The 14,288-nt window shown below is 39.2% G+C and overlaps 1 protein-coding gene across 1 annotated transcript; it reads left to right on the top strand.

Moving 5' to 3' along the window:
- Positions 1-825: 825 nt before the first annotated feature.
- On the top strand, positions 826-3,734 carry LOC119783293 (keratin, type I cytoskeletal 19-like). The gene is made up of 7 exons (XM_038284734.1): positions 826-1,364; positions 1,643-1,725; positions 1,814-1,970; positions 2,055-2,216; positions 2,338-2,463; positions 3,042-3,272; positions 3,374-3,734. The coding sequence occupies exons 1-6, from the start codon at positions 951-953 to the stop codon at positions 3,264-3,266; spliced, it is 1,167 nt and encodes a 388-aa protein (XP_038140662.1). The 5' UTR covers positions 826-950; the 3' UTR covers positions 3,267-3,272; positions 3,374-3,734.
- The last annotated feature ends 10,554 nt before the right edge of the window (positions 3,735-14,288 follow it).

The following is a 14,288-nucleotide window of genomic DNA, read 5'->3' on the forward strand; positions in this document are numbered from 1 at the left end:
GCACATGGAAACACACAAAAGGCACTGGGCTGCGAGGGGGGTGCTGTGTATGATACGGCGAACAAAGAGGAGCTGAATACCCTTGGCTGAAACTATCAAAAACAATGAAGGTCAGCCGTTCAAGGCCACAAAAACCTCATCTAGTCTACAACCAGTCTAAAGCTCATGCATTTCCTGCTTCTTAATCAGACGTACTGCAGTTGGACTCAGATGAAACAACTGTTTAATAAAACATCAAAGCTTTATAGCACTGTGCTCCATGCTCCATGTGTTTTGATTGACAGAAATATTCCATTGTTAAAGGTTTATATTGCCGCTATAAATCATTGATGCAGGAGAGGGATTAATTAAAACTTCATATATTCATAAATTGCAATGAGACTGGATGTTTAACTTTAGATTTCCTGCTGTGTCTCTGGGGTTTATCATCATGAGGATTTCCTAAGAGCCAAAGACACTCTTTTCACACTGCTTAGTGTCATTGCTGACTAATGGCAGGACACTAAGGTAATACATGTACACCTCCCTTATTTGCACAGAGATGCCAAATGACTGGTATGATCAAAAAGCTGTGTGCAGGTATTTAAGAAATATGCACACCTCATGCACTCATGGAGACGGCAGCAAATACAGAAATACTCCCTGAGATCCAAACCAGCACAGCCCTCTCACACATTCCACAACGGTTTCCTCACACAAGTGGAAAGAAACCAAACCCTGGCCTTTAAAAGAAAACAAATGGTGGTTCTGCCAAGCCCAGGGATAAAGCACTGAGGAAAACTCCCTCCTTCCCTCTCCACCTCTCTGCTCCAGTACAGTCCCGCCTCCAGTCTGCAACTATATCAGCAGCCAGCCTCCCACTGTCAAACTCCACAGAGCGGAATAGTCCACAGCTGCCTAACTGTCCTCTCTCCTCGTGTTGTCTCTTGACCAGCAGATAGTCAGCCATCATGTATTACCAGCAGAGCTTCACCGGCCCATCAATGGTCACCAGACAGACCCGCAGCTACACATCAAGCGCTGCCCCCCACAAGGCCCACAGCGTGTCAGGGCTCAGCTTCAGGAGCGGCCCTCGCATCTCCTCCTCCAGCGCCAGGATTGTCTCCTCTGGGTATGGCGGTGGTATGGGAGGGGGCTTTGATCTGTCTAATGCCCTGGACCAGAGCACCATTCACCTGAATGAGAAGGCCACTATGCAAAACCTCAACGACCGTCTGGCCAACTACTTGGACAAGGTGCGCTCTCTGGAGGCAGCCAATGCCAAGCTGGAGCAGCAGATCAGAGAGTACTACGAGAAGAAGGGCCCAGCAGCAGAGAGAGACTACAGCAACTACTGGGCTATCATCAACGACCTGAAAGACAAGGTATGGAGTGTGGTGGCCTCTGCAAGTCAAATATTTGCAGGGCGGTTAATGATTATCAGGGGAAGCTTTAAAAGGATAAAGAACCTGATGTGCAGCAGAAATTGTTTTTTAAATCTTCTGGGTCTTTATAGAGCATGCATTATGTTAGACTAGAGGAAATATGCTTTACTCAACAGTTTGAGTTGTAGATCAGATTAAAAACCAATCTACAGCATAGTGTGAAACTTTAAATGATCTTTGCAACCAATCCTAAATCTTCTGTGCTTCTCTCCTTTAAGATCAACGGTGCCACCATTCAAAATGCCAACATCCTGCTCCAGATTGATAACTCTAAACTGGCAGCAGATGACTTCAAAACCAAGTAATAAAAAGCTTTTAGATTATGTCAAACAAGCATAACTGTAAAAGTCGTGTCATTCTAATGATCTTCATTTCTTTTACCTAACTAGATTTGAACATGAGTTGATGATTCGCCAGTCTGTCGAAGCTGACATTGCCAACCTCCGCCGCCTGCTGGACCAGACCACCCTGACCAAGGCTGACCTGGAGATGCAGATTGAAGGCTTGCAGGATGAGCTGGCCTACCTGAAGAAGAACCATGCAGAGGTGACTGACATCGAGTAGCTCTCCAATGCTTCAACATACCGATGCCATGCTGACAACTCTAATCACCGTATTCAACCTTTTTAGGAACTGGCTGCAATGCGCTCTCAGCTCACTGGCACAGTCAACGTGGAGGTGGATGCTGCACCTCAGCAAGATCTGAACAAAGTGCTAGAGGAGATCCGTGCCCAGTATGAAGCCATCACTGACAAACATCGTCGGGACCAGGAGGCATGGTTTAATGAGAAGGTAGGGGAGACTTTCCTATAGACAAGCAAGTTTCACCCTACAATTTGTAGGTTTTAAGCTTGTGTTTAAACCTAATCTTTGTAATGACAGACGTAAAAATGTCTTTATGTTTCTCATATAGTCAGTGGCACTGACCAAAGAGGTGGCCATGAGCACAGAAACCATCCAGACATCTAAGACAGAGATCAACGACCTCAGACGCACACTCCAAGGTCTGGAGATCGAGCTGCAGTCCCAGCTCAGCATGGTAAGCATAAAACAGCAGCCCTTAAAACCTCAAAACAAGGTGTTTACACTTCTTTAATTGTTTCTTTACATCAGCACATGTTGTCAGATTCACACCTGGTGAGGAAAAATGAGTGGGAACAAAGGATAAAAGGAGAGGATAAGAGATAGTAGGCATTACTGGAGGAAAGCGGTAGGGAAGACAGGAGGTCCTTCTCAGGAAAGCAGTTCACAGAGACATTTTAACATTCTAAAGGTCATAAATGAGTTTGAGGAAAGCCGAAGAAGCTTTAATCTAGGTTATCTGCTTCCAGATGTTGTAAGTCACTGGGCCCTCCCAGAGACAACCTCACTGGTGCAAACACATAAATACCCACAGAATCTCATTGAAAGCAAGCTGCTCTTTATCCTCTCATAAAGACAGGGGAGCTGCAGAGCAAACAGCCCTGCCTTTGAGTTAGGCCTTTTGCATCCAGGGTGTGGCTGCTGCACTGAAAAAGCTCAATAAGAATCCCTCACAAAAAGACTCCAGGCTCTCAATATTTCATTGCAAGCAGAAAAAACAGCAAAATCATTTTAATTTCTCCTGTTCTTTGACAGAAAGGGGCGCTGGAAAATACGTTAGCAGAGACAGAGGCCCGCTACAGCTCCATGCTAGCTGGTCACCAGAACACCATCAACATGCTGGAAGCAGAGCTCTCCAACATGCGATCAAGCATTGAGCAGCAGGCCCAGGAATACAAGATGCTGCTGGACATCAAGAGCAGGCTGGAGCAGGAGATCGCCACCTACAGGAGCCTGCTGGATACAGAGGAGTCCAGGTAAACCCAGGTAAGAAGACTTGTTTGACCCTTTACAACTAAAATTCCACTGGTAAACATTCAAAGTCTCCTCACTCACTGTTATTTTCAATTTCTCTTTCTTTGTGTCACAATTACAGATCCACAAATACAGGTAAGAGACATAGATTTGCATAAAAACATTGCAAACATTTTCATGGTAGCCTTGATAAATGGAATGATTGTTGTCTCTTTCTTTGTAACAGGAGGCTAATGACCACAATCACCACCATAACTGTGCGCTCTTTAAGCTAGAAAAACAGCCTGGCAGGACAAGCCTGTATCAGACCCACACTCACATAGACTATCGGTTTTTTAAATGCTGTTACATGAGAGGAGAGAAACTATAATGAAAAATCTTGAAAACAAAAATAATTAAGATGGGTTGATGTAATCTGTGTGTGTGTTTGTTTGAAACTGGTTTGACAAATAAAATCTGCTGGTTGAGATAAGATTTTGCCTGTTTTCTTTGACTCCACCTTCACATCTATTTTACATTACATAGCTTTGTGTTTATGTGGTTTCCATGGCAGCGATGGTGCTTTTTTTTTTTAGGAAATGTGTTACGTAATCAGGCTGCTGTCAGGAAAACGGTGAACAATAGCTCAGAGCTACAGTCTGGAAAGGATTAGCGGATCCAGAGGAAAGGCCACTCAGCTGCTTCCAGCTCTAACAAAAAAGGTTACATGGTTTTGCAAATATATTAAAACCACTTGAACATTTTCCCATCACATTAGCACCACAAACTTTATTGCCTATCCTTGTTTTCCTCGACCACACAGTATGTGCACCCCTAAGAAAGGTGAATTATACATTACTTGGGATTTATCACACGTCTTGAACAGCAAAGTTAAATTTTATTAGCCACTTTCAGTACTGATAACTGCTTGTCCTGTAAAATTGATACATCCCTTATCCAGATCCTGCCTGACACTTGAAAACAACTCATCATGGTCTGACCTGAGGACTAAATGAGAAACAGAGTCATTGACATCTGCTGTTTGACATCAATAAGTATGAAAAAGAAAACTAAGCTATTTGTAAGGTTTGAGAATCAACCAGCATGATGCATTTTGGAACAGTGGTCAACTTTATTCCAATGGTAGAATAATGACTCTTTCAAAAACTCACAAAAGAACCCAGAACATTTAAAGCTCTGCTGGTCTTACTGGACTTTTGTCAACGTCCATGATTCATCATTAAGAAAAAGACATGGCAATAATGGCTCTTTATGGGAGAGGTTCTAATACAAAAATCACTTCTGATCAAATCGAATAAAGCATATTTCCTGCTGTCTATTTATGCTCAGATAGCAGTTCAGAATCTAAAGTTTAGGGATCTGTTTATCATTCAGGAGATCCAAAGCACCTAGATCCTGTAGGGTACACGAAAAAACGTTATGCTTAAAACCCTCATTTTCTGGTTGAACTGAGACAATTCTAGAATAGAATTCAACCTTATTGTCATCACATTGTCATAAGTACAAAGTAACGAAATTCACTCTCTGCATTCAACCTATCCCTTTGAGGAGCAGTGGGCTGCGATTGTGCGGCGCCCGGTAAGCAGTGTGGGGTTAAGGGTCTTGCTCAGGGACCCAGGGTGGCAGTACGCTGGAGTGGGGCTTGAACTCAGAACCTCTGGAATGCAAAAGTGCAATGCCCAAACCACTAGTTCATCACTCCCCACACACATTAGAGTGAGAAAAAACTTTCTCAACAATAAAGCAAAAACTAATTACTACTTATCATATGCATGTGGGGTTGTTTTTTGTTTGTTTGTTTATTTATATGGGCCAATCTGAGATCACTTCCTTTCCCCCTTAGAAATACAGCCATTATTTGAAAAACTACTTTTTATTTAGTTCTGAATAGTTTTGATAGATAATGTGAAACATTTAGGGTTACAATAAAAAATAAGAAAAAAAGGAAAGTAAAGTTTGGTGGGAATATATATTTTTTTCACATTGTAAAAACTATCAAAATGAATTTAAAGTTGTGGTTATAATGTAAAAAAAAACTGTGGAAAAAACAAAAGATGTGTAAATACTTTTGAAAGTATGTGAATGGCTAAAATGAAATAGAAAATGGCCAAACTGTTTGTGTCTTTTTTTTTTTTAGGAAGACACACCCAAATGGTTGACTAATCTTTGCCCTGGAAGCTGCTCTGTACAGTTACACCAAGTCTGTGTAACTCCTGTAACCTAGAAACAAGAACACACACATGGCCTAAGACAGACAGATGAAGTAAGAAACAATGCAAACAGTGACTAACTAAACAAAGACAGTCATTGTGGAAACAGGTGTTATCAGTATAGGACTCTGATCTCCTCTATGACAGAGATTAATGCCAAAAACACCAGAGAGGCCTTCTTTGGGTGGGAGGTGATAGGAGGCCTTTGCTTTGTGCAAGCGTTGCCTAAAATCACAGAGAAATCCTTTAAGGGGTTCAAATTCTCAACTGATGAAGTAATTCGGCTGGCCATAACAGAAGATCTCATTACAGCTTTTAACCCTCTCAGAGGAGCTAGAGACTTTGGAGCTGTCGTGCTGCCGATCATAACCTCTTTCACACTTTATGCAAAGTACTTAAGTTATCTCTCTAATTTTATAGGTAAATCCACAGCAGAGGTCATAAAGAGATGGAGCCCTTTTAGCTGAAACAGTGTTCAACAAACCAAATGCCTTGTTTAAGAGATACTTCATCACTCTCTTGAAAGGGGCCTCTTTGTGTTAACTCATTGCTAAACCAAGATCATTTTATCTTCAGATTACATTCGAATAATAAAAGGGACAGTGTCCCCTCCTAAGCTGTAACTGTGAGATTGTACCAGCACAAACTTGTAAAAAAAAAAATTTAATAAAGCAAAGTCTTATCTATGCATATACGTATTCTATCGATCAACTCTACTATGTAACATGGCTTGGCAGCATAGTTTGTTGAGTGAGGTAGATGAGTGAACTACGAACAAGTAGGGGCCACCAGGAGATGTATGATGCTGAACACGCACAAAGAGGCAAAGAGGGAATCTGTGCAGGGCCTGTTGTTATGGATGTCGGTGGCTGATAGGGGTTATGCAATGATAGGTTTGGGTTGGTCTTTTATAAATAATTAGTTCCAAAGGCAAATTAGCAGTCATAATTAAAATGATTAATTTTTGCGAAAGGAATTAACTGCTTAACAGTTCTCAGTCTCTGTCACATTGTTATATGAATACCTGCCTGATTAGGAGCTGAACAGCGGAACAATAGATGAAGATGTGAATTGGTTAACTGGTGTCCTCCAACATTAAGCTCTGACCAAATAAAAAGATTAAACATAAGTTCTTTCAAAAATGTAAGAATTTGATAAAATAGTCATTCAACCGTCAGTCTGTCTGTCAGTCAGTCAGTCAGTCAGTCAAGAAAGAAAGACAGAAAGAAAGAAGTCTGGTTCTTGGAACCAAGAACCAAACCTCCCACAGTGGGTAATATATTCTTATCACTGACTACCCAACGGATCTAGAAGAAAGCAAAAGAGCAGTGCTTTATAGCTCCTACTTTTAAATAAGGAACATTTTTTGAGGACTTTCGGCTACATTGGAGGGCCTTACATCATGAGTAAATGGTTCATTATTAAATGGATCATTCATCCCTCCAGCATTTTAATGTTTTTTTTTAACCTTTTGAAGTCAACCTATTGGAGTACTGTTTATATAGAACTATTTGAACCTGTTGACTTTTTTTCTTGTTCTGTTCCTGTTTGATGTTTAAAGTATGAATTGAAAATCTATTCAAAAATGGAACAGTATTATAGACATTCTGTGTTTTCCCAAATCATGCCTGAGCTCATGTGCTTTACTGATCAGTTATACTGGTTTGCATTGGGAACACAGAGTTTTTTTCTGGTGTATTAAGCAGGAAATGTCCTCGACTTAAAATTTTAAAGCAACACCCATGTTAAAACTCATAAATATCAAAAGATTGATTTGACATTGAAGCGAACGAACCACGACCCATCACCGGGTCGGGTTTGGTCGCTCCTTCCCCCACTGACTCCCTGACCCCGTCCGCCTGGGTTCCCTGACCAGCCCCAGAGCTGACGGCTCGGTTAGGGTGCCCGATGTGTTTCGACTACGTGCTGCACTGTAGTCGACCAAAATCCCGGACGATTTAGAAATTCCCGCCGGACATTTTTTTAGCTATGAAAAGTAGGACATGGAAAAATAGGACATCTAGTCACCCTACCAAATCAACAATCTTGATGTTTCAGTGAGTGAGTGCTTGTTGCTATGATGAGTCTTTGCTCTGCAGCTTCGCTTGTTGTAATCCAACCAATCAGCGCACAGCACATCTAAATATTCATTGAGCAAACCATAAAAGGAAGAAAACCTGTTGTTTCATTCTAGGGCTTTTAATCAGGCTTGCATTAGAGCACATAAAACAGCAAATATGCCATTTTCAGCCCAACCAGTGTTACACACCCTATTCATAGACCTTAAGGATCAGCACCAAATACCCTATATAATATTTCTATGACCCCTTTAAAGGACTTTGATGAATCCTTGTTTGAAGAGGAGATGTATTGTGTGGATCGGATCTCCACATACAGTACATCTCCATGGCAACATTTGGGAGTGGTTTGGAACCTGCATGGAAAATACAAATACAGGACATAAGGGAAAGTCTTTCTTTTAACATGATATTAATTTTAACATGATATATTTCCTGATGTTGTCTGTAAAACTAAATCTAACCTCCTTTTCTATATTTGTTTAAACAAACATTGCTTGATGTTTTTATTCTTCTGCTCCTGATCTCACCTGTTGCTGTTTTTATGTAACAAGTATCTGACTCCACCTTTTAGATCCAATGATTATGGAAACTTCTTAGATTTGATTAGGTTTCTTGTTGCTTTTGATATGATTCAAATAAATAAGGAAATAGAAAACTTATCTTGGGATACTTTTTTTTAGGTGTATTCAAATATGCTGCAACCGATTCAGACATTAGACTGATTTAATTCAGTTGTCATCTTTCTTGCTTTAAAGGTGCTGGTAAAGATGTGAGGTGTTTAAGTCCATCAAATAATACAGTTAGGCTTGCCTTTCTGTTACAAATCTAAATGTGTCGTAAAGGCAAAGTGGGAAAAGGAAACACCCAATACGGCTAGAACAAGAACAAACGCAGCTTTTAGGCCCAGGTGTTTACAGGAAGAAAGGTGTGGTCTAATCCATGAACACATAGTAGTACTGTAATGCATTAATCATTAGTGATTTACTGGAGCACGTAACATTTTGATAGTTAACATCTTATATTTTATTCTTGCATTTCAGTACGCCCTTGATTGTGAATTGTAAGGGTATTTCTTTAAAGGATCTTACAAGTTAGGGCAGGTTAGCTTTAAACACAATGATTAGGCAGAGTCTTGAAAAAACAGCATAAGTCAAATGACTCAATCATTGCACTTTTTTCATGCCTTGTGGTTCTCAATAGAAAAATACTCATTCTTAATCATGCAATAAATTACGGATAATTAAGGGTAGGCAAGGCTAGGCTGTATTTTTGTATAGCACCATTCTTACACAGGGTAATTTAATGTGTTTAGCAGGAAACCATAGAAATATGCATTTAAACAAATAAAAAAGTGAGATATAATTGTAATAAAAAATGATAAGACAATCCTTAGCCTCTGCAAAGGCAGCAGTAAACAGTAAAATGTTCTGCCATCAGTTTCCCTGCATGTCAGATAGCAGATCTGAGAGCCGAGGATCAGAGAAATTCATTTGAAATGGAAGAATAATCAAAACATTGAAATAAAAAAAAATGCTTTAATCTCCATTTAAACACTAAAACAGCCAATCAGTGATTCTGTCTCTTACAAACACAGAAGTCAAAGAGGACTTTCAGCATCGATTTTCAGTCATTTTTTTCAGACCAACCGACACATTTAACATTAAACAAGAATAATCTGGGTAAAAGCAAAAAGTTGTTTTTAAATAAGTATTTATGGGGTGGAGGGATTAGACAGTCAGTAGTAATACTATCTCGATATTTGAATGTGAAAAGGTTGTTTGGATGCACAAGAAAAGTCATTAACAGCTATCCATTTCCGCAAAAAGGTTAGATTCAGTAAGACAGACATTTTAAATTCCTTGGAAGACTTGGTCGGGGTTGGAACAAAAGGTCAAAACAAAGACCCAGGAAAACTTTTCTCTGTATTAAACAGGAGTAGCTGACAAGGTATTCATAAGTGCCATTTACAGTTCCTCTGAAAACCGATCCGTCCTGAAGCGTGCCGAGCCCTACTGATGAACAAGTACAAGTTTAGCGCGGTTTGGTTGTGTCTGGCACAGTCCTGTTCTGTTTTACATGCCATTTACACTCAACAGTTATCTTGGTTACCATGCTCGGACCAATCTCGGCACATTCTCAAAAGTGTAGTGTAAATGGGGCTATAAATGAAACTAAATCAAACACAAAAAAGGTTTAGAATAAATAACAGCTTAATATTGGTCTAATATTGGTCTAATAGCACAGAAGAAATCAATAATTTCATCAATCAAACTTTATTTATAAGGGTCTTTAGTGAAACAAGTGACCAAGGTGCTTTAGATGTTCATAAAAAAAACCCCAGAAACATCTAATACAGTTACAGTATAAATAATAGAATAACAATAGTTCAAAAATACAATACAATAAAGTTAAGACAAAAAAGATTATAAATCAGATTCTGGTGCTCAAAAGCCCCTTTACACTACTCTCTGAAAACCAACCTGTGCCTAGTTCGGACTGAGCTTGGATCAGTTAACCGTGCTGAGCTTGGTTCCTTATGAACGTTTACACATCACGCTAGCACGGTTCCTCGCCTCCTTGTGACGATCTATGGTACTACTGCTCTCTCGAGGTAAACAAGCAAATCAGCATGGCAGCGCATGTAACATTCAGGAAGTTTGGTTATAATTGTGATATTTCGTTGTTTGTGGAGGGTCAGGCCAAGAAGGCAGCTTTTGGTGAATTTATTCGACTGAGTCGGCTTTTGGGTAGTGGATACGACAAATGACAGTCAACTCAGGGCTTACAGATGCAGGAAACAATGACAGACGTTGAGGTTTATCACACTGCTAAGCAGAATCATCACTGGAAATTATGTGGCACCGTAGGGAAGCTAGAATTTTATGAATGTCTGAAATTTCATGATTACGGAGGCTGACTGAAAGGAGATGACGCGGTCTGCTCATGCGCTCTTTTTTATCTAAGAACTGAGCCAGAAATGAATCATGCCAAGCCCTACTAAAGAACTAGTACTTGTCTAGCGCAGTTTGGTTGTCCCTGGCACAGTCCGGTTAAGTTTTGCATCAAACTCAACAGTTATATCGGTTACCGTGCTCGGACAAGTGTTGTCAACCATGGCGGAATTATTTCGTTGACGCTCCTTTTTTTCATGACGATGAAGAGAATTCACGAGCTAAATGTGGATCTTGATGAAAACTTGAGAATTTTGGGTGTGAGTTTTAGTAAACGAGACGAGACAAAATAGGAATTAGCGGGTGGTTGGTCACATGTTTAAAATGTATCATCGCGCTCTAATCTGCTAAGCAGTATAACCTGTGCTGCTGCGTCCTGTTTGATCATGCAGCCCACCTGCCGTGCAGCAGTGCTCATTCTGTACACCGGTACTGCGCGCTTAAATCTGACATACTGTTCTTCCATCTGTTCTTGTGAAGAAATGCATCTTTGCGAGGGTTTAGTTCAAAGTCTGCACTTCTCTCCCTCCACACCGAGGGTTCGCTCTCACCGGTATGGCTCTTCCTGCTCTCGCTACTTAATAAACTATATGTGGCTGATCTTCCTCTGCCAAGCATAAAACTTCCCTTTGTCTAACTATCTCTAAATATTCTTTAATTTCTACCAAAAGGAATACTAAATTATATCCAAAGCAAATATTTAATTGCACGCGGTTTTATTTTTGGATAAAGAGCAAGGTGAAAAGGTACATAGATCTTTGAATATTTCTCTCTAATAGTTCTCGTTTCTGTCTATTTAAATATGATGTAAATGTTTCCTTGTATTGTCATTAAAACATTTCCTATGTTTCCTTTGAATATGTCAACATTTTCAGGTTAGTTTTCAAGTTAGTTTCCATTTTCAGTGGAAGAGAGACGGTCTCATTTCTTTTCCACTGTCAGGTAGTGGAAGAGAGAAAAGACCGCCATGACATAGTTGACATCAGTTGACATCAATAGGTGTCAGTTGACATCAATAGATTACTATTTTGATGGGGGAGTAGCGCCGCAGTGGTTAGGGTATAGAGCTTGGAATCCTGAGGCCCCACTCCCACAGACTGCCACTGTGGGTCTCTGAGCAAGACCCTTAACCCAACATTGCTCCCCGGGCTGCTCTCCAAGGGGACGGGTTAAATGCAGAGGTAAATTTTTCCAATGTGAGATCAATAAAGTTTAATTATTATTAGATTAACAAAACCAAAATCTTGCGTTTAACAGAGCACACCCTTTTTGGCTATCACATTCCAGATTTTCCTGCAGGTTATAACTGAGGTCTAACACCCACACACATTCTAACTTGGAAAAGGTCTGTTTACCATGCCATTACTCCTTGTAATCAAGGATAAACGAAATATCAGCAGGAAAATTGGTGTTAGCAAGAGTTGGTCATTTTTAGACATGTTGATATCAGTCCCATAAGTAAATGGGGCTGATATTAGCCACCATTATTTATTTCCATTTAGTTGGTGTTTATGTTTCAGGAGGGGAAGCTGATGTTTGTTTGGTCAGATCACATCGATAATAATGCAACTCAGGATTGTGGGTTTTAAACTCAATCAGTGAAAAAAGTAAACACTGTGATTGTTTTGTGTTGTTCAGTGTCCAAAGGGAAGGAAAATAATATAGGTAAATATCAGTTTTTGGCCATAACAGCATTAATAATAACCAGTATCTTTTTTGACCCAGATTTTTATATCAGGGCTTTCCTAATTGTAAACACTTAGACCAAAGGTCTTAATACCTACAGGCAGCCACTCTAGGGTAGACAATAAGGATGTAATATTCTCATGCCACCTTTTTGTAGTCTGTTTTGGAAGGTCTGCAGTTGTGCCATACTCTTTCTATTTTTGGATAAAGAATTCTTCAGTAGTGCAAGAAGTTAAGCATTAATGCTTTATACCCTAAAAATGTTTGAAGCTTCTTCAGATCTTTCTCTTTTAACTGTGCTATGTTTCATTGCTTCAAAGACAACGCTTGTTCTCTAACAAACCTCTGAACCCTCCCTTCACTTAACAACTAATTCCTATTTTGCTTGATCGGACAGATCAAGCAAAATCTAAATAAATACAAACCAAACAGAAGTCTGTTCTTATACTGGGATAAAATGTGAAATTCAAGAGGTATTAACACTGAATGTTTTGACATACTCGGGTAGATATGCCTGGTATGTAAACTGCGTGCATGACATAGTTTCTGGTGTTTTTTTTTTTTTTACGACAATTGGTTTCATTAGTAGAAACCAAATTAAACCTCAGTTTCACAATTGGCAACAATGTTGTTATGAAAAAGATCAAAGAGATATGGGCTGTAACTTTAACCTGTTGACAGGCCTTCCCGTACATCTACATTTTTATTTAATGGTTGAACAACCAAAATAGAAAAAAGCAGAGACACAGATGAGAGTAGTATTGTTCTAGTTTAAAACTCCAATAAAACGACCTATAATCCTACTTTGACCAATAACTAACTGTTTTATCAGCCCTTTAAAGTCTATGTTCTGCAGTAACATACCATAAACAGTTATATATAGGTTACTGTAATGAAAGCAGTATATTGTTGGAAGTGTTGAGTAACAGAGGTGAGGGATACTAATTTAAATTGATACGTGACAAGTGGAGATGAGATGTGAGTTTATTTTTGAACAGTAAGATCATCTTAGTAGCAAAGTGCTGGTTAAGACATTTAGTTTATACGTATATTATACCGAAGAAACCAGTATAAAATAATGTTCATTTTTATCTTTTGGTTCTATTTAAATTGTAGTGTTTTAACTGGGAAAATGCTAATTATTTGACAATCTAGTCATTTATCAATTTGAGATCAATTCTAAATTCTGCAAAATGGGGTACAATAAATAATGCAACAAACAGAAAACTTTGTATAAAAAGGCATAAGCAAACATGTTGGCTGTCAGGACGTGATGACCTTGCTCAACAGGAAGTCTCATGTCACCACAGGTATTTTCTGTTTTTAGCTTTCACATGTTTGAACTCTAATATTTAGTATCAACTAACATTTCTCACAGCAAGTTTTCAGGTTACTTACACTTGGATAAAAAGGCCCTGTTTGATCACGTAAGACGGATCTGGTCTCATCACTCCACACTTCCAAACACTCAGTCACTGCAACAAACATACCATGAGGGAAAGGGCACAAGATGCATTCAGTTACTCGTGGAAATCTAACATTGCAAATGGTCTTGATGATGAAAGTTGCAAATAAATAGAAAAATTATAAATGTTAAACACATTGTTTCAAGTTATGAAAATGTTATTACAGATACCTGAAATTGCAATATATACTCTAAAGTTACAGTTGTTTACTTAAAGGTTTTCTTTATGAATTATCACAGATTAAATTAACCTTAATAATGTCATTAAATTACCTCATGCATTATATGTAACTGGTTACTGCCCAACCCTGACTGGTGATCACACAGGCTTTTATTCCTAACAACCACATGACTTCAGGGTATTGTATCTTAATTTAATTTCAGGCTCAATAATTATGACCTGTCATGTCAACTCACTGATGAATGGATAAAAAACTGGTCAGACATGGTCACAGACAGAGTATGACAAAAAGAAGTGCCAAGTTAACACAAGCATCTCTATGTTCTCCCCATTGTAGCTTCCTCGCATTTCAGGCTAGCTCAGGGCAAAAGAATTAAACCATGGGTGTGGTAGAGAACACTTTGAATGATGCAACATATTTAACTTATGACAAAAGTTCAGCTCCAGCTTCAAT

This window comes from Cyprinodon tularosa, unplaced genomic scaffold (genome assembly GCF_016077235.1).
Source record: "Cyprinodon tularosa strain WSP-4 unplaced genomic scaffold, ASM1607723v1 ctg201, whole genome shotgun sequence".
In the NCBI taxonomy this organism is placed as follows: Eukaryota; Metazoa; Chordata; class Actinopteri; order Cyprinodontiformes; family Cyprinodontidae; genus Cyprinodon; species Cyprinodon tularosa.

Bases quoted from the DNA above. Each gene is read 5' to 3' on its own strand.
- LOC119783293 (XM_038284734.1), top strand. From the start codon at position 951: ATGTATTACCAGCAGAGCTTCACCGGCCCATCAATGGTCACCAGACAG. The intron at 1,726-1,813 runs GTAATAAAAAGC...TTACCTAACTAG, and splicing joins GCAGATGACTTCAAAACCAA to ATTTGAACATGAGTTGATGA. The intron at 1,971-2,054 runs GTGACTGACATC...CAACCTTTTTAG, and splicing joins TGAAGAAGAACCATGCAGAG to GAACTGGCTGCAATGCGCTC.